At 36.8% G+C, this 21,078-nt stretch overlaps 1 protein-coding gene across 3 annotated transcripts in view; it reads left to right on the forward strand.

Annotated features, from left to right (window-relative positions):
* The first annotated feature begins 344 nt into the window (after window positions 1-344).
* LOC122514137 (glutamate receptor 1) overlaps window positions 345-21,078 on the forward strand; it is a 187,927-nt gene continuing 167,193 nt past the window's right edge. For all 3 annotated transcript variants that reach the window (XM_043630799.1, XM_043630800.1, XM_043630801.1), the window contains exon 1: window positions 345-833. In XM_043630799.1, the coding sequence (XP_043486734.1) occupies window positions 386-833 (448 nt within the window). In that variant the 5' untranslated portion in view covers window positions 345-385. The remainder of the gene's footprint in view (window positions 834-21,078) is intronic.

Consider the following 21,078-nt stretch of genomic DNA (forward strand, 5'->3'; position numbering starts at 1 on the left):
AGTCGATTGAAAATCGTTTTTGATCGAAGGAACGAATTTAAAGGGTAGCGTCGAACCCGTCGCTAGGTAGCACCGTGCCAATGACGCTGGCGATGAAGGGGGCAAGAGGGGAATAGAGTATATGGAGGAGGAGGAGGAGGAGGATGAGGATGAGGAGAGGAGAGCGAGCGACGGTGGGGTCGGCTGCTGGATACGCGATGGCCCGATGGGGTGGGTCGGTGGTGCTTGTTTAAGAGAGAAAGAGAGACGAGGATAGAGAGAAAGAGAGAGAGATGGAGGGAAAGAGGTGGGGTAGAGAGAGTAGGGATGCTGGGGCGGTTCAAGCGAGAGCGAGTTGACGCAAAGTAGCGTACGTCAGTTTGTGTCAGACAACGGAGCACGGAAGATGCTCCCGGTTCTTCGCGAAACGGATGGACCATCCTCGGCACCGAGGTCTCGACGTCGTCGCCGTGTTCGCGCGACGACGAGGTCGAATCCGCGTCGTCGAGGTACCGCCTTTTCTTCTTCATCTTCTTCGTCATCTTCGTCATATTCATCATCTTCGTCATCATCTTCTTCTTCTTCTTATTTTTCTTCTTCATCATCTTCCTTATCATCCTTTTCCTTCTCCTCGTCCGTTAACTCATCGTCCTCCTTCGATTTTCGCGAGCTTCTTCTCGAAAGGAAAGATTCTGAAAGCGAGATGAAAAGCGACAAAATTCTTATTCGGGGTTGGAACGGAAGAAGAGCAAGTGGTATCGTTAGACCAGTCAGTACCAGCACCCTCATGACAACTGCATTGACTCTCCTCTTGATTCTACTACCAGCTGCCTTTCCGGATAAGATCAACATAGGTGAGTTTGAGAATGATTCGTGGTCGTCGAATAGGTGGAGGTGCTAGAACGTTCTCAGGATGATTTCATTTAATGACGACGACAAAAATCATCAACGACACCAACGTCAACATAATGAAGATTACTTTTCATACTGGAGAGATAATAATAATAATCGTCGTTTTCTCTTAGTTCTTTTTTATTATTATTCTTCCTCTTCTTCTTCTTCTTGTTTATCTAGTTTTGTTTTTTAAGAGTGTCAAAGCTCTGACTACTCTAATTTACTAAGAGACCAAGTTGCTCGTTGACGGCAAATCTCGTGTTTCTTCGTCTGAGAGAAAGTGGCCCTTCTTGAAAAAAAAAAGTAATAAAAAAGTATAAGGTCGTTTTAGAAACGTCTAAATAATTGTCAGCTAAGAATAAGAGACTAACAAACGAAGTGAAGAACGCTCGCGTACTTTTTTTCTCATAAAGATTAGATAACAGCAGGTGGCAGGCAGTGTTGACCGAGCTACGGTAAAGATACCCTTACACAATCACCACCACCATCATCATCATTACACTACCATTGCCACTGTTTTATTATCGGTACGATAAACTCAAAGAAATGTTTCATGCGTTGCAGTTGGCGCGACGCATAAGCAAACAATGTATGCACGGCTGAACGAACGCGCGCACGAGGAGTGAGAGAGAGAAAGAGGGAGAGTGAGAAAGAGAGAATGCAAAATCTTTCTTAGAAATTTCATTCTTCATCCCAATCCTCGAATACGCGAATGCAAACTTTTCAGAGATAAGAAATAAAAATCTCCCTTTTTCTCCCTCGTCGGCACTGAATAGAAATAAAAAGTTAAATCACGCGTTGCGCTATTTATTCGCGTTCGCGCGTATACGTTAGCGTCGAGTCGAATTAGGTCAAGAACCGTAGTATTATCAGATCTCGATTTCGAACAGCTGGGGTTGAAAGTGGGTGGGAGAGAGAGAAAGAAAGAGGATTTGAAGAAAGTAACGAACGCTTCGCGTCACCGATAATCGTTCTAACTACCTTTAACAATGTAACAAAACGAATATTTCTCGCTTCACGCATCTTTTCATACGATCGCGCATTTGAGGATCATTGTCCTCGTTCGCGTGCTTCGTTTGGAAAGTGTAGGAAAGTTAAGAATCGCTGACCGAAATACACGGCATCGTGCATCTGGTAAAAAAAAAAAAAAAAAAAAAAGAAAAGGAAAAAAGAATGTGATATTCGGTTAAAAGGCTCTTGGATTACCATCAATGCAGGTTTCAGCGTTGTAACGCCAGAAGTTGCGGGAAATGAGAGAAAGATAAAGAGAAAGAGGTAAAGAGAAAAAGAGAAAAAGAACTAGAAAGAGTGAGAAAGATAGAATGAGAAAGAAAGAAAGAAAGAAAGAAAGAAAGAAAGAAAGAAAGAAAGAAAGAAAGAGAGGAGCAGAAGGTGTAGGTAGTGTACGCGTTGAGCGACGAGCGAATGATGAATGCCCATAGAAATGACGACGTCTCCCTCGCACTTGCTATCCTGGAATATGTAGATGAAGAAGTGACTGGTAGGTAAGTCGAGGAAAAGACGAAGAGGCGACCGAAAGGTCGTGCCGTAGATGAGGAGGAAAGAGGAAGCTGGAAAGATAGATAAATGGAAAGAGAGAAAGACCGGTGGGGTAGGTTGTAGTGGGGTAGAAATGAGAAGGTTCGTTGCCTCGCCAACTCGAACCCCCTCGCATCCTTTGCCTGACTTTCTTCGTTTCTCGACTACCCTTCTTCTCTCTCTTTCTTTCTCTTATTTTTTCTTTCTTTTTTTTTTCTTTTTCTTTACCCCTTTTCTTCATGCGCGCCCATCGTAAAGCAACTCGAAAGGTTCTCGCTCGTTTTTCGATTTGCAATAAAAGACGCGCGCGTAGACAATAGATGGGAATAATAGGAAATTGTGGAGGCTGATCGGTAAAGCATAATTTAATTAGCTCATAGCCCCAATTCATTCTAAACTCTATTTCGATTGGGTAGGTAAATCGTTATTACGTTTTAGGCTGTATTAGAGGAAACGGGCTGAGATTAGGGTTAATCGTAGGAGATCTTTCCGAAATGCATTTTTTATTTCATCGAGTGTAGGGATTGGGGACGATTAACGAATTCGTTTGGGAGCTTAAGGATTTCTCATGGGTACCAAATGTAACTAAGAAGAAAATTCTCATGGAAATTTGAATAAGATACATATGTAAGTAGGTATTTACGGTAATAGGTATTTACCTACGTACTTCTATGTATGTGTGTGTACGTGCGTATGGGTTGCAGCTATGTATCATATTCAGTATACAGCAATAGAAGAGCTTGCTTGCGTGTCTCCGTGTATCCTCTCTTCGAAGCTTGCTCGTTGACTCACGAACGAAGTGAGTAACGTCGGCATGTGCCGCCTTTGTAATAGAAGGAAGGGCATTCGCCACTCAAGCCGACTTGCCGTTCGCCTAATACGATTAATAGTATGACGTTAACAGACAAGAAAGATATCTTTTCCCTCTCTCTCTCTCCCATTTACAGTAAATGCCATCGAAGAATTTGCCATTCGCTGGTAAAGACCAGCAGGTAGCGAGAGACGAAATCGAATTTTCGTTTAGTTGGAATGGGTGACTGGAAAACGCGAGACACACAGTCATAAGAGAGAGAGAGAGAGAGAGAGAAAGAGATGAACGAAGAAGGATGATGAGGGTGGGAGGAAGAGGAGGGTCGTTAAATTCTCTCGCGCTACGATCGATAACTTCGTCCTTCGGTCGCTACAAACGTCCTACAAAAGTCAGACAATTCACTTTTTTGAACTTCTCCAAAAATCGAATTGTTCGTTTATTGTTAATAGATTTTAAATTTTCCGCTTTTCTCGTTCAATATCTCTCGCGCGTTTTTCGAACGAATGGATCTTTGAGTAGAAACGAGAGTTGAACGGGTTAATAGATATTTTCAAGCGGTAACTTTTTATCCTCCCTAACATTTCGAATTGGCGAGTTTTATATTCTTTTTAATCCGTGATCGCGAATAACATAAAACATTACATCTCAGTCCATCATCGAAAATAATCGAATCTGCGAGAGCTTTTAAATAAAATTGATATTTTATGGGACGACAAAGGTTTTCACTCAGTGAACAAGCAGAGTAACGTTATTGTGAATATAATGTGCCTTCTATAAAAGAGTCATTTTTACCGGAATATTATATACCTACATTTAATAACGTTAAATGAAAACGTTTAATCGTTTTATATTATATCTATATATATATATATATTATTATTATTATAAATATGTTGTCCCTATAGACAAAGTATCGTTAAAGTAAATGTTAAATTTGAAAATCTATATTCGAAGTAATAAAATAAAGGATTCAGTAACGATGTTATCTTCTCTTCGTCAAAATTGATTAAATGACCATTAAATAATATATTAAGTAATATTTATTATTATATGACTATCACAAAATAAAATAATGTAACCGGTTAATGATCATGAAATAATAAATTAAATAATATTCTTGTCTGTTTACTCTTCCTTTTACAGACTCGAGTCACTTCTTTACTAACACCTTCCCATACTTATTCAATACTACCAAATAGGTCGCGTCTTTTTTATCGTCTTTCTGGAATCAACAGTACACGGTTTTTATCTTTTGTTTCTCCAGACGGGTCACCTATTTATGTTACTAACTGCACCCACGTTATACATGCATACGTATATATAGGAGTATCGTATACCCTCCATCGGCGTGGCGGATTTTTCTAATGCCACGAGGATGGTTTTTTTTTCAATATTATTATTATTTAAAATATCTAATAAAATTGATTAGTATTCTTTAGGGTTTCTATAATATTATTTAATATTTTGTTATTTATAATTTGAATTTAAAATTAAAATGAATAAATTCAAACATGTAGCAAGAAACGAGGGTGTCGATGGAAAATTAAGGGTATCGAAAAATTCTTTTTATATACTTTAGAAAAAATGCTTAGATATTTCACGAATTACTTAAATCGTACGATTTAACGTTAACATATACATATACATAGAAGCACGTAGGAATGTCGGCTGTCTCGAGCTCGGTGCATCCGACCGCCAATTTATTGTTCGCATAATCGTGCGCAATCGGGACCGCGTTATTCGGCGTTCGTGTAATGCGAGAGCGAACCGCCTATGTTTCTATAATTGATGCATCGCCCTCCCTATTAGAATGACAAAACCGCTGGCTCGGTATACGGTCATCGACGCGTATTCTACTAGCACTGCGTTATGAGCAAGGGTTGCGAGGGTAGCAAGGGTTGTGAGAACCCGAGAATTCACACACACGAGCGTGATCCTTCTCATGTGATGTCATGTGATAATACATACCATATCTGAAGGATATTTGCTACCGAAACCCACACTATTCTCTTCAAAATCAACTAGTCAACCTATCAATACGTGAAACAAGCATCCAATTTCTAACAAACAAACAAATAAACGATATCAAAAGGAATTTCAAATATAAAACTAATCCTATATACGTAAATTGATCTTATGATTTATTTTATATTACAACGATTATATCACATAATCACACTTTTGCGTTCGATCAAACAGGAATTTTCATAGTTTTTATTTTTATATACAATTCTTATAGATCGTTTTCACGAGATCGAAGGCTGTTTCTTTTTTCCCCCCTTTTTTCTTATTTTTTTCTTTTGTATTTTCCAATGAGTTAGATGAAAACGGATCGAGTTTATGCGGATATCAATTTCCACGTAAAACCTTTGGAATATTTAAAGGTTCGGTTTCGCAATGTTAGGAGTACTCTGATATTCCGGGGCTGTTGCTTTTCTCGTAGGAGAAAAGGAGAAAGATAGCAAAAGCTCGCGTATCTATACGTATGTATGTATATCGTTTCGAATATCTCTAAACATGGAACGTCGATGTCGATGGAGAAGCGAATATCCAATCGCACATTATGGAACAGTATCATCTTGCCATCGTGTTTGTATCTTTACGTATGCGTATACATATTCCTGCGACACGTTTCATTGCAACCCATTGAGTACTGTGATCGATCTAGCTATACGAGATATTTCATAGGAATAACAAGAAGATAAAAATGAAAAGAAACTTATCGATTATTTAATTTTCAAATAATCGCAAGACAACAAATTCAATTTCCTATACATTTTCCATCAGAAAAAAATTGTATTCCGATTTAACGAGATTTTTTTTATCCGATTTTTGTTCTCATAAGACTCTACTTTAACCCTATTTGCACTTTTAAACATTAATTTCTCTTTGATCGTTCAACTATCGTAAAACTTTTCAGAGAAGGATATGCATTCGCCACACGAACGTGGGCTTGAAAGTAACGTGGGTAATGAATTTTTTGCTGATCGTTCAGAGAAAGCTTTTAGAATAGAAATCTTCCCTTTCCCTCTCTTCCTCTCTCTCTCTCTCTCTTTCTTTCTCTATGCATAAAAGCATAAGTAGTATTCCTGGTGCCGATGAGCCAGTCAAACTTCGTTAGTCTATACGTGCTCGATAAACGAAGTAGCTACCATTTGAAAAGGAAACAACATTATTTTACTTGAAAACAAATAGATACTATTCTTGTTTCTCATTTTAGTTTAGAGTTAGAAAACTAATATATATATATTAGAAATAATTAATATGAAAATAACTTGGTATTCTTGTAATGGAAAATGACGTGGAACAGTAGCAGTAATAGTGGTAGTAGACTGGATTCTTGCAAATAGACTTGGAGTTAGCCCAAGGGCAAAGTTCATAATGCGTAAAGCTCGCAAGTTTCATGAGTTCCTTGTGAAAGTAGCACGCGTATTATGTCGAAAGCTGACTATTCGTAACGATAGGGGTAGTATTTGGTAGAAGACCTTAAGAAAGAGAAAGAGAAAGAGAAAGAGAAAGAGAAAGAGAGAGAGAGAGATTATCCAGTAGGAGTAGGAGTCTTCTGGGCCAACATCTACTACTTTTCTCTTTCTCTACGTGGTTGACGTAGTAAGGAATATCCAGTCAATAGTTGGTCGTGGATACGAAAGATGTCGTTGTAGTAGAGTCTGCTTTCAGGCGTGCCTGGAAGTTGGGTTCCGAAGGAGAAGGTGGGAGAAAGCCAAAAGAGAAATGACGACAGGTTGGGGTTGAGCGCGCGCGCGTGCAATCACCCTCCAGCCCGTTTACGAACCCTTCTGTTTGTCTAGGATTCGTTGGGGTTGACTAAAAGGGGTAGAGGTGATGCGAAAGCAAGCAATAATGTCATAGACTGACTTGGTGCGGATGATTTTGAGAGGGAAGTTAAAAAAGAAAAAGAAAAAGAAATAAAGAAAAAAGAAAAAAAGAAAAGAAAAGATCGAGGAAAACGTATAAGGATGTAAACGAAGGGAAGGAGAGAGGATGAATAGAGAAGATAAGAACAAGAGAAGTAAGAAGCGTAGGAGAGTTCCATGGAGGAAAGAAGATGAGGAAGCTGCGAGGATGATGGTAACGGATCTTGGAGAGTAGGATAGGGACGCGATAAAATAGATAGAGATAGAAAGAGAAAGGAGAGAGAGATAGAAATGGAAGGGAGGGGAGGGGGTAGGTGGAAAAGATGAGGGTTAGGGATCGAAGGAGGGTAAAAGGGAGAAGGCAAGATGTCGGTAGGGGATGGAATCGAAAGTGAAGGAGCAAGAGAGCAAGGAAAGAGAACACGGGGTAGTGGGAGAGGGTGAGCAGAAGTAGGAGTTGGAAATGGAAGTGGAAGTGGTAGAAGTGGGATGGGAATAAAGGGATCGATCCTTGACTGCGTCGAGTCGGTACACCCTTCTTCTCTTCTGCTTCTGCTTCCACGAGCGGCGGCAGCTACGGCACACGGCCATTTGCCAGTTTCTTCTTAGCCGGATCCAAGGTGGTTATTAAAAGGCCGCGTGGCTCCATCGTTACGGAAGCTCAACTTCTTACTTTCGATTCTTCTTTAGCGGAATTTAATTAACGCAGCGACAGAGCTTGACGTAGTCTGGGAAACCTTTCTTTTCCTTTTTTCTTTTTTCTTTTTTCTTTACCTTTCTCTCTCTCTCTCTTTTTTTTTCTATGGCTATTACTGACCTTACTTAGCTACTAGCCAAACGCGATCGTTGATATTACTACCAAGGTTCTTACATTCTTAAGAAGTACTCACGATTCAAAGTAGTTTGTTAAGTGTATAGAAACAACCACTCTTAGTTCGAGAGAGAGAAGTCGTCTAGTATATAACGCCGGAAACTTTCCAGACGTGAACGGGAATGCCGAGAGTTTCTTATTCTAGATGCGATGTCCTTTTGAACTCGTTCCCGAGTTATCTCGATAATTCTATTTCTCTTACTCTTTCTCTCTTTTACTCTCCGGCGCATACACAACAACAAAAATAATCGCAACGTGTGATACCCTGTTATATATATGTATATATTACAAAGTCTCCGGCAAGAGGAAATGTAGAACGATCGTGGTAAAGAAGAAGATAAAAAAGGAAAAGGAAAAGGAAAAGAAAAAAATATACGGAGCATGTATTTTGAAATGTCTGTGAAAAGGACGTATCTAGTAGAATCCCAGAAGTTGTTCCCAGCAGTAATTCCCCGCTTTGGTGACTCCGTTACAAGTTACACGAGCAAAATCCCCACTTGGCAGACCAGTGTGGTTTACGAACTTAACAAGAAAGTACCCTTGTTTCTATATTATCTTACATAATATGCAGTCGATCTAAAGTATTATTTTATTATTTCTTATATTTTTTATTCGATATTAAAAAAATACTAAAAAAACATTTACGCGTTATCGTATTGTTTTTAAACTGTCTTATTTTAAAAATGAATTCGCGTGGTTACGATAACGCAACGCGAAAGATTCATCGTCAATATGTTTCTCGTAATCTAAAGGTTTCCGAACACCGGAGTAGTATCGTGGTTCCTTCTCAATCGCATAAATCTCTGTCTATGAAACAAGATCTTTACTTGCGATCGTTCAATGGCCTTTAATGCTCTTCGATTATCTTAAATGGTCGATATACTAGTAAATACATTTCACGAATCTCGACAATATCTTCGTCTATATTTTATCGAATAACATGCGTGATACGACAGTCCATTAATTCAACCCCTCTTGACTTCTTATTCCTCTTTTTTTCTTTTTTTCTTTTTGGGAGACTATTCTAGGGTTGGAAGACGATGATGGGACGAGGCATAAAGTTGTTTAGGATTTTACGAAGATAATAGTAAAAAGAAAATAATAAAATGGAAGGGGGGGGGAAGAACATCCATCCAGTAGGGTGATCGATCCATTCCAGACGATGCTTTTTATTTTTGTTTTGTTTTTTGTTTTTAATAACGAACATACGAACGTGCCGTATTTGTTAATCGGTGAAGAATTGAGGTAGGGATTGATAGGGAGAAAAATTGATTAATCGTTTTTCCCTTTCGGCTAAACGTTGAAAAATAAATACCAGAGAATTCAAATACATTCTTTTCTCGTGTATCTTCGTTGAAATAGAAATATATATTTGAAGGAAACGCTTAAAAATATTTCGCCCGAAGCTAAGTAAATTCCTTAAGTAATGCTATATGAGAAAAAGTTTGCTTAACTCGTTCGTTACAAAAATTTGATTATTTAAATTACTTAAACGTATTTTACATTATCATCGTCGGATTAAAAAGAAATTTTTTTTCGATATTATGACCGAAAACGAAACTCTATCGTGTTTTTTCTTTTTTTTTTTTTTTAAGTTTTATTCATCGGCATATTTAAACAACGCGTGGAAAAAGAGATAAAAAATAATAGAAGATATAATTTTTAAATATATTAAATATAATTTATCGAAATTTTGTCTCAATGTATTTGAAATTTAATCAATAAATTCTAACGAGTAACGAAGAAAGAGAGAGGGAGAGAGAGGGAGAGAGGGAGAGGGAGAATAGGAAAGAAAGTTTCGTCTTTCTTCTCTCATTTTTCGCATATTTTCATAGAAAAATATAGGTCGAACTGGCCTGCCTGAGAGAAAACTCTCAACGGTACATGGTAATCGCAGGAAAAGCGTGTGTTTGTTTTAAGACGAAAGCAGACCCTTTCCTTCGCGTGTAAGCTTTACGGTGACGTACAAGGTACCTACGATGTATGCCTGTTACTCCTATGTAAATAAGTATATATACATGCGTGTACTTATTGTTAACATAGCATATATGCTATATTCAATAAAAAAATAAGCGAGTTTTAACGTGGAAAGCGAGAATTATTATAGTCTGGATTATATCCTTTTTTCTTTGTACATATTATATTTCTTTTTACTCTTATAATGATCATCAAAATTATAGCAACAACATTTTTAATTTCAATATAGTAAAAAATTGATGACTTTCGTTATAATCATTATAACATAACTTTTACTGTTTTTGAAATATTGATTTTGTTTACAGTTATAACGGGGTTTATGCATGGATGACTTGTATATGGGTCGCTAGTAACAAAAGGGTTTAACAATTTTCTAACTCTTATTGGAATATTTAAAAAATTATGTTGCAAGTAATAATTTTGATTGATCCGTTAATAAAAATTGTTGTTAGTTTTGGTATTAAATTATTTTCTTGATATAAAATCATATCGTCGTAGTTTAAAAATAAATATTCGTAGATTTTCACAATGTAATGGAAAGGTAAAATCGGTATGTCAAGTTAGTAAGGCAAGTGCGTGGAAGAAAGTAAGAAAATAAGGGAAAGAAGGTTGCTTTTCTGAAAGCAGCTGGTGTATTTTCAAGTCTCGCGTCAGAGTTCTTTCTTATTCCACGTCGAATACTTTCCAAACAAGTTCCTTCTAGATCGTATGTTACGTGAAACGGCAAGGCATTATTCATTTTCTTTAGTCGATAAAATATAGTTTCTAGAGAGAATTCGGTGTATTCGATATTAATCTCGATTAACGAATTTTCGGTTGCGGAGGATAATTCGCGAAGCAGTTATCGCGGTTAGGCGGAGTTCGTTTAATGCAAATTCATATACTGCGCGTAGTTCGTACCAATGAATCTCTAAGTAGACTATGGTATATCCTTGAGAGAAAAATATACCAAGAAGCTCGTTTTATTAAAACGGTTTTAAATTATTTTACCAATTGTTATATAATATATACTAATAAATTCGTTTTCAACAAGTAAAAAAGGACAATGATGTATTGCTAGTAAAGTTTCCTACCAACTTTCAACTTTGTCTAACGAGAATAAAAGAAAAAAAAGAATGACGTATTAGTGATATTAACGTTTCATAAGGTAAGAATAAAGCATGAGAGATTAGCTCAAAGTGCTTTCGATCGTAGTTTCTTACCACAAAGTAAAGTAGCGGGATAAGCTTTGGTGCTTATTACGGTATAAGAAGGGAGGAAGGAAGGAAGGAAGGAAGGAAGGAAGGAAGGAAACTAGCTGAAAACCAAAGATGAAGAGGGAAAATGGGGTAGGGGATAGAAAGAAACGAATGAGAGAACGAGTCACCGGTATGATCCACGATTTCTCGAGCTAATTCGCATTTTGTTAAGCGTCGAATTTTGTAGAGGTGAAAACTACGCGATGAAAATTTTAATGAGACTTCCCGTTAATGTTCGCGCCTCGGCGAGTTCGCAGACTCTCAATTAGGAAAAACAGTTGGTAGGAGGAGGGTAGAAGGAAAATAGTAGGAAAAGTAGACTGTGCTCTCGAAAGGAAGCCTTAGTCCTTCTTCTCTTCCTTGAAAATTATAATCGTGCCACTTACCTCGTCGCGACTTTTTTCGTTTCTCCCTTTCTTTCTTTCTTTCTTTCTTTCTTTCTTTCTTTCTATTTTTCATTCTATTTCTCTATTTTCTGTATTTCTTTATTTCTTTTGCTCATACCCCCTAACTCAACGGCTGTCCACCCAACCATATTTCTCCTTCTTCAACGTAAGCACAAGTTTCCTTATCGCTTTGAATACCACGGTAATTGTGTTTACAAAACGACACGCGCTGGTACCAAGTCTTTGTAATTCCACGGATTGTCGAGCCTTCGTCGAGTCACGAAAGGAAACTTTGCAAACGGGGTACCTCGATTTTTTTAAGTTCGTTCTACCATGTCGCACCTATCGGTCGTCTCTTTTTATTTTTATATATTTTTATTTTATTTTTTCTTTTTTTCAACTAATAACCCTAATCATAGTTTTCCTTTATTTATATTAATCTTAAATTAATCATAATCGATATATTATTGGATATAACGTTGATTTTAAATTTATTTATATTTATATCTAATTTTTTGCTTGTTTTTAAATAATTTTTATTCATCCTTTCGTTACTTACCTTTTTGTTTAGTTTTTCTTGTACATTTTTCTTCTCCTCGTCCTTTTATTTATTTTTTTCTTTCATCCGAGAAAAGTCTAACGGGAGAGGGCCAGCAGGGAAAAGGGTTTTTGTAACCGTGCTTTTTAACAGCTGTACCAAAAGAATATCGTTTGGAGTACTCGTTAAAGCGGCGCTTAATACACAATCTCAACGAAGAATTTTTTAACGAATTCCATGATAAAAGCACGCCACTTGCTTCTTCGTCTTTCCCCTTTTCACCGTACATGGGGATGCTAGTACTTTATCGTATCTCTTCTTTCTTCTTCGTTTTCTTCTTCTTTTCACTTTTCATCACCCTCCCTTCATCCCTCCCTCCTTCCTTTCCTTCCTAACCCCCCTCATTATCCTACCCCAACCTCTGTGTCTTTCTTTATATCTCGTCTGCTACAATCGCGAAGAAAAAGACACGTCGTCGTTTCGAACGAACGAACGAACGATCTTCGTCCTCATTTTTCGCCTTGTATTTTGAACAAAATATTACGCGGAAAGATAACCTCGGGCTTTTTCCTTTCCTTTTTTACCTATTTTTTTTTTTTTTTTAAAGAACAAGAAAAACGAATTTCGTATTCAGGAAATTGTTTTTTTTTTCTTTCACACAGATAGAAAATATTCTCCCTGAATATCTCGTTAGATGTAAATATTTAACGATTAATTTTCCAATTGTTTTTCGTATCTTTTGAAAATGTCTCTATTTTTTTTACAAATCCAATCTATCGATTACACAATTTAGAAATTCACTTCTTTCTATCTTAGAAGTGATAACAGAGATAGAGATAAATTGTTGAGGGTTCCTATCGTGCGTATTAGAGAGAGATAGAGAGAGAGAATGGTACGTTTGGTGGCTTCTATTTTGCAAATGACAGGTTCGCGGATCGAAGCAGATCGAAATCTCGAATGTGCAAGGGCTTTTAGCAGAAGTAGAGGTCGCTGCCGGAGGGATCGAGCTGTGGCAACCGATTAAGGATTTGCCTGTGTTCGGTTGCTCGCTTTCGAACGCCAAGAGATATTACTACGAGGTATAAGCTCTCCAGCTTAATACATCTTCCCCCTTCTCTCTCTCTCTCTCTCTGTCTCTCTTATTCTCTCTCATTCTCTCGTTCTCTCATTCTCTCACTCTCTCTGTCTGTGTATGCGTCTTTCCCGACGTTGCTCGACGTTGGTGTTGCTCGTTGCAACCATCCATATGTAGAGAAAATATATATATATATATATGTATATAATATATTACATAGCCGTATGTACTCGGCGTATCGTAAAATGAGATGTCGCTGCGGCTTTTATGGCGGCAGAATTAAGATCAGATTTACTTTACACCCCCGTATTCCCACGTACTTCCAATGAGAACCAACCCCCATTCGACGTAGACGACACGTCGGAGAATGGCCTTGCTGCTGGTTATACCGTCAACGATTTCCCCACCCTTACTTCTTCTTTTTCTTTTTATTATTATTTTCTTTCTAGTATCACTTTGTGTGATACGAACGATGAAACTTTAAAGCAACACATAAGCTTTTAGTACTCTCGATTTATTATAATATTAATTACTTTACCCTATTATAATCACATATCAATTTGATTTGTTACATTTTAAATTGAAGAAGCATTTTATGAAAGGATACGATAATAATTAAAAAATGTCATTTTTATTATTATTATATCGATACTCTATATGTATGCATGTAGATGATAGATATGTACAGTTATATAGTGTAATGATATTTTTATTTTATTTTGTATTTTCAATACGTTCAAACTATAACGCATAACATTCAATATTAACGATTATTATTTATTACCTTACCTATAATTAAATCATTTTAATTTATCTCACATTTTAAATTCAAGTACAAGAATTGATTAGGATATTAAAATATAATTATTTAATTGGATTATTAAATAGATATACTATATATATACGTGTATATAAATCTGGATATATGTATGCATATAGATAGTAGATATGCATAGTTACATAGTACATACATAGGTATCTCTAGGCATGGTTCTCTCTCTCTCTCTCTCTCTCTCTCTTTCAGCTCCATCAAGATGCAAGAGGTTGGCTAGCCGACGCCATTATTGAATGATAATTCCCGATCACGCCCTTGGGAGAGACCCTCGTGCCTCGCTTCGGTGCCCCTTGGCGCTACTCTGTAAACGCATAAGCCGAGACCGAAATAGCGTTGGCATGTATTACACGAGATACTTTACAACACCTTCAGCTCAGATCTTCACGAGCACGATGATCGCGTACCCTCTTTATCGGTACTTAACGTCATTCTGTTCGAGATTATCCAAATCGTAACATTAATTTTTCAATTTGATAAGAAATGTATGAGAACTCGTGTCCGTGTGCTTATCTATGCTTATATACTTACGTGCATACATACATATATATATGTAATTTTTATGTAAAAACTCCGAAGGTTTACATTCGGACGATGCATGCATGAATGCATGCATGCATAGTCCTTTGAAAATCTATTCGAAATGACGTCAATGGCGGTGAGAATTATTTATGCTCGGTAATATCGCTCGATAATAATATCCCGCGCGGCATGCTCAAAAATTAATATCCATAGGAAGTTGAATATTCGTATTCGTTTCTCTCTTTCTCTCTCTCTCTCTCTCTCTATTTTTTTCTATCTCTCGTTCGCTCTGGAAAGTGGATGTAATCAAGTGGCCGATACAACACTGTTATCGTCGCCCCTCTTTATCGTCTAATTAAAACTACCTACGCCGGTGGTGCGTAATTTGTATTCATGGCTGGATAAAACGGTTGAGAGAGAGAGAGAGAGAGAGAGAGAGAAAGGAGAGGATAGGAGAGGGAAATTTGGAGCTTTGGAAAAAGATGAGAAAGAATAAAAGTCAGAGACAAATGTGATTTCCTGGTTTTTCTTTTTAACCGGACTCGATTATGAATCGTTTCGGGGAACGATTTCAACGATAACTCGATGAAATATCGCTCTCGATTTAACCGATGTTTTTTTCTTCTTCTTTCTTCCTTTCTTTCTTTCTTTCTTTCTTTCTTTCTTTTTTTCTTCGTCTCTTTTTTAGATCTATTTATAATAGAAAAAAATTTTGCGCGATTCTAACATTATCGGTGATATTTATTTAAATACTAAAGTTTATATTTCCATGATCATGGAGAAAAGTTGAAGATAGGAAAGACGGAAGATTGGAGAGGATTTGGATTATTCGATTTTATATGGAAAGTATAAGACGAGTTTATTCGAGAAACGGTAGATTAATTAATCCTCAATTCGTAAAATCAGTTCATCCCTATTCCCAAATCGAACGATCGTTTATCTCCCTTTTTTTTTCTTTTCATTTTTAAGTATTTTTTCGTGCAAACGTTCATTAAAGAGTAGCCAGTCGTTCGTTTGAATGACAGTTTGCATTCCCACTTGGGATTATGAATTTCGAAGGGAGTTCTAGATAGAAAGTTTGTCAAGTAAATACGTTCATAGGAATCGGTATCAAAGTGCGAAATCTAGTTCGAACTTTAGCGAGACTGCTTCTTCCCTTTCGTCGTACTCCTCTTCGTAGTAGTCATCCTCGTCGTCGTCGTAGTCGTAGTTGTCGTCGTCCGGCTAAGCAATCTTTCTAAAACTCTCCGTTGACTCGAGGGAAAGGAAAGAAAGAAAGAAAGAAGGAAAGAAAGAAAGAAAGAAAGAAAGAAAGAAAAGAGTGATAGAAAGTAAGAAACTCTCTTTCCCTCTCTATTCCTCTCTTTCTCTCTCTCTCTCTCTCTCTTACTCATCGGAGAGTACCGTGAGAGTAAAGTAGCACGAGAGATACAAAATTCAGTAACGAGAATTCACAAAGTCCGTCGCTATAAATAATAAAAGACGATACCTACGTGATGTGTTACCGAATGTAAATCGAAAATTGATATCGAACCATCCTGAGTGGGTTCTGTTATTTATGAGAGGGAAAAATAACTTGGGCTCATCTCGTACCGTAGTAGGAGACTTCTTCTTAACCGGAAGAAATCTTCTTACGTGACCGTACTTGTTTTCAACCGAAACTAAATTATGGTTTACTATCAAACTTTCAATCGTCTATTTTATTTATTTAATATCTCGAAATAAAAGGATTTCTTCAAATACAGATTTTATTTAGAAAACGAGTTTGTGTTTCTAATATTATTAAATATTTTATTCAATTGTTTCGCGTTTCCTTTTTTTAATTTATAACGTTGGAATGTAAATAGATGGGGAAAAAAGATAGAAACTATTGCGAGTACGCTAAAGTTAACCAAGGAAAATGTAATTCAATTATTGAAGACTATAACGAAGATCTTGGATGTGAAAAAGAAAAAGGTTTAAAAAGAGAGAGAGAGAGAGAGAGAGAGAGAGTTAATATACGTGTATTGTGTATATTTATATGTGTGTGTGTGTTTGTACATCTCGTGTTCGCTTTCGAGCCGCGTGCAATTCTTTTAAAACGTTCAGAAGTAACTCGGAAGAAAAAGGATACGCGGTAAAAGGATTTCGTGCTTTTGAGAGAGAAAAGAGAAAGAGAGACTTTAATTGTAAGTACTTGAGCCGTAGATGGTATTTTTTCTTTCTTTCTTTTTTTTTTTTTTCCTTCTGGGAAAAGCTTAAGATAAGAAACCCTTTTGGTTAAGAAATTTTAATACGACGATCGTTCCTAAGGTCTTTTCTTTAACATCCTAAATGTCCTTTAAACGTCTCAACATTAGTATTATCATTTTTGCAGAGGGTCGGAGGGGGGAAGGGAGGATACAAGTTCTGTCCGAAGTCTAAACGAAATTTTCTTATTCGTCGTGCGAAATAACACGGAAGGAAATTTTAGGAAAAGTTGTCATTTAGAGAACAGACAGAAACAGAGAAGAAGATAGAGAGAGAGAGAGAGAGAGAGAAATAAGTTGAAATCGTTGATGAAAGGAAGAGATTTAAGGCAAAAGAAGCAGATGACGCGATGACGTAGCCCAGCGAATTGTAATTAAATTTAATTACACAGCTCTGCAGTAATTAGGGAGAAATGCACGCGAGATTTCAGGACAGAAATTATTTGCTGCTCTATACGCGAGCTTGCTGTGTTCTCTCTCTCTCTCTCTCTCTCTCTTTCTCTTTCTCTCTCTCTCTCTCTCTCTCTCTCTCTCTCTCTCTCTCTCTCTCTCTTCTCTTCTCTTTCTCTCTCTCTCTTTCTCTCTCTCTCTCTCTCTCTCTCTCTCTCTCTCTCTCTCTCTCTCTCTCGATGGTAGCTAGACACTACACAAAAGTATAACTCGTGCGAGCAAGCGCGCGAACATGCGCAGTTTTACCTACAACCGAGCGAACAATTTCTTCACGCAAAAAAGCACGAATTTACTTCTAATCTGTCAACCGAAACTGCATAGAAATTCTTTCTTCTTTTTTTTTTCCTGTTTTTTCTTTTTTTTCTTTTTTTTTCTATTTCTTCTCCTTTCTCTATCCTTTTTATTCTTTCCTTTTTTTATTTTTTTCTCTCTTTTTTTTTTTATCGTTGTTACCATTTCAACGAATAGTCCTCGTCAACGACGTATTCCTCTTTTAAAGTGACATTTTAGGATCGGTTTTACTAGGATGAGATAGCAAGAATGACTTTTGTTCGGATGAGCGCTCGTTTTGGAGCAATGTTGGGACGAGATACAAAAGCCAGCGAGGGATCCGTTGTAATAATTAGCAACCATACGAAATTAATGTAGCGTGGAATGCGGGAAAGGGAGAGATAGAGAAAGAGAGAATGAGAAAGAGAGAGGGAAGGAGGGAGGGTGGAAGTTTAGAGAGTGGAGGGTGCGGTAATATCAGAGCGTTGCGTGTGCGAGATTGTCCCGTGGCCCATAGCAAACTCGACGATGCCGATCATTAATAAAGTCGAGCCATACTGGCTCGTTGTTACCTTCGTTGCTGCTTCTTACCATGTTCCTATCTCTCTCTTTCCCCCTCCCCCTTCACCATCCCTTCATCCTCCCTTCATCTCTTCCTCTCCGTCTCTTGGCATCGACTTTCCTATTAATAATCCCTTAAGCCTTCACCGAGAGTAATACAATCGGGAAAACAACCTGACAACGGGCAACACGTTTATCGTCGTATTTCCAGATGGAAAATTCGAAAAAGACGACTAAATAAACGTATACCGTTAGTAAATACGACATAAAACGTAACGCGCGGACATCAACTATATTCTATCATTGTGACATTCGTATAACTCTGTGTACGGAATTATATATTTAATATAAACTTGTCAGGATAAATTCCGTTTCTCTTGGGTATTAGCCGTGCATCATCGTAAAATCATGTTTGATTTATTTGAAACATTAATTTTGGTCCACTTTTAATAGAATTCGTTGAACGTACGTTAAATTTCTCCTTTTCTTTTTTAAACGATCCGTTCAAATCGTGAAATAATTATTATCTATTCGTTTATTCGCGTTACAAGTAAAACAACGATATTAGAATCATTTGGATGATAGAAATTTGGGGTTAGTCGATGACAGTGTAACGAAAAGCTAAGTAATTTCATAGTATTATAAGGGTGGATACTGGAACTACATCGAGTATGTATTCGATAATATAAAAGGACAATCGGATATCGTATTTTGAAACTTCCATTCCCTTCAGTCCCTGTCAATCTCCAAGAGAGTAAATTCGAAGGCACACGTGTTTGCTAGAATGCATGACGGTGCTAATTACGCGCTCATCGGTCATTTGAATCCCAGGTCGTTTCATCCAACTAGAAAGGGAGAGAGTATGCGAGAGAGAGAGAGAGAGAGACAGAGAGAGGGAGAGGGAGAAAGAGAAGAGGACAAGAGAGGATGAAAGTAATTACGAGCCATGCAAACGATTAATTAAGTAGTCGAGCAGGGCCATGTGTGAATTGTAGAAACGCGCACGGTAAATTGGAGGACCGTCGACGTTATCTACGTTGACGAGGAAGTATGTCTCGCGTTCATGTCCATACACGCGTTTTCTAGTCAATTATATGCTTCAGAATGTATAGGGTGTGTTTCTAATGTCTGTAACAAGTAATCTGTATATATAAGTTGAACAACAATTTCGTAGGAAAATATTACGTGTTATTTTATCGACAAATATAATTGTTTGTTTTGTTTTGTTTTATTTTATTTTATTTTATTTTATTTTATTAGCAAGCATTTAATTTTTATAATAGAATATTACTGAATAGATATATCTCAATTATTAAGACATTTTACATAATATAATATGAATAAGGAAAGTTTATAATTAATTTAAGTATTTAATTACAGAGAAAGAGAGAGAGAGAGAGAGAAAGATAAATGGTCCCTCTATGCTGTTGTAAAACTGCTGTATTTAAAATAATTTTAATTTTTTAAGGTACTGTAAAGTATATATTCCAGCATGAATATTTAGGTATTAAAAAGGTAGGACACACTTAGTAACTCTAGCATGTTTCAAAGAGTTAAAAGCAGTTTCAAGTAAGAGAGGAACTTTAGCTTTTGAAATCGAATCAGTAGACGGGTTAAATTGTTTGAAAAGTAATTTCGTTTTTTCAATGGCTAATAAAAGATGTTTCTTTTTTTTTTTTTTCTTCATATTTAGAATTCGAGGTATTTAAAATGATCGCGAATAATCGTCGATATGCGTTTTATTTGTTTAATAAAAATTGTTTTTTCAAGCACTTTCATTCGAGTTTACAACAAGTATATACTTGGACAACACTTGGTAGATGTTAAATGTATATTTGTGCACAGAGTACTTTGCCCGAAGGCCTCTCGTTGGTCCACGTCGATGGTACCTTAACGATGATAGGCTAAAGTAATCATTCTTGAGTGTAAACCGGACTTGTGTACGTATGTGTTACGAGTTCATGTCGTTGTTCTTACCCTCTTATTCCTTTAACTTTCTTCCGTCTTCTAGTATAGTTTTTTCTGTCTCTATTGCTCTTGGATCATTCTTGTTTTCTCTCTCTCCCTTACTCTATCTCTATTTGGCATATAATTCTACCAGCAAACCGAGTAACTGGAAGAACCAGACGCCTCGAGCTAACTTTGAATGTTTCTATCTCTCTCTCTCTCTATCTATATATATATCTTTGTGTATGTCGAATATACACAGATATATAAAAAGATTTCGATGTTTCGGTAAAATATGACATATAACTTTGCCATCATTCTACTTGAAAAAATAAATGTTTTCTATTAATTATTCTTATCTTTCTATGATTTATTATCCTTTCATTATTTACAGTTCCATTTACGCGGTTAAAATTATTGTTGAATTATTAACTCGCATCTTATTTTAGCTGAAAATTAATAAGAAACGAATAAAATATTATTATTTTATATTCAACGCACAATTTTATGCAGAAATATCAAATATTATATATATATATATATAGGTCAAATTATTTAGTAGGATTTTTCTAAAGTTTTTTTATTTAAGTAACACAAAGAATTTGATTTTCCCGTAAGGTTTCATATTACGAGCCAAGGGATTTGCCGGAGCCAAGAATGTTTTCTCCCAAGTTTGATAGCGATGACAGGATTAAAGGTTAACTTTGAATATTTGAAAAAAGTTTGGCAGCTCGAACGTCGAGGACACGCTTGCACGATCACATTAACTGAACGTTTAACGATCTTCATATTACATGCATATATATACATATACATATATATATATATATGTAAAAAGAAAGAGAGAAAGAGAGAGAGAGAGAGATAGATAGAAGTGCATTCGTTCGTCCTTGTCGACGTTTCGTAGAGGTTACTGCTAGGTCGACCTTAATAATGGTTAACGATCACGGATTAGCGTTTGGTCTCCAGGTGCCCGGCAAATTATTATTAATGTGGCAGCAGCAGCAGTGGTAGCAGCTGCGAGCTGGTGCAACTGCAATTTCTAATTTTGACCCGTTGACCAAGGGACGCAACCCAGACGCGCG

The sequence above is a fragment of the Polistes fuscatus genome, unplaced genomic scaffold, assembly GCF_010416935.1.
Source record: "Polistes fuscatus isolate 324 unplaced genomic scaffold, CU_Pfus_HIC Scaffold14, whole genome shotgun sequence".
NCBI lineage: Eukaryota > Metazoa > Arthropoda > Insecta > Hymenoptera > Vespidae > Polistes > Polistes fuscatus.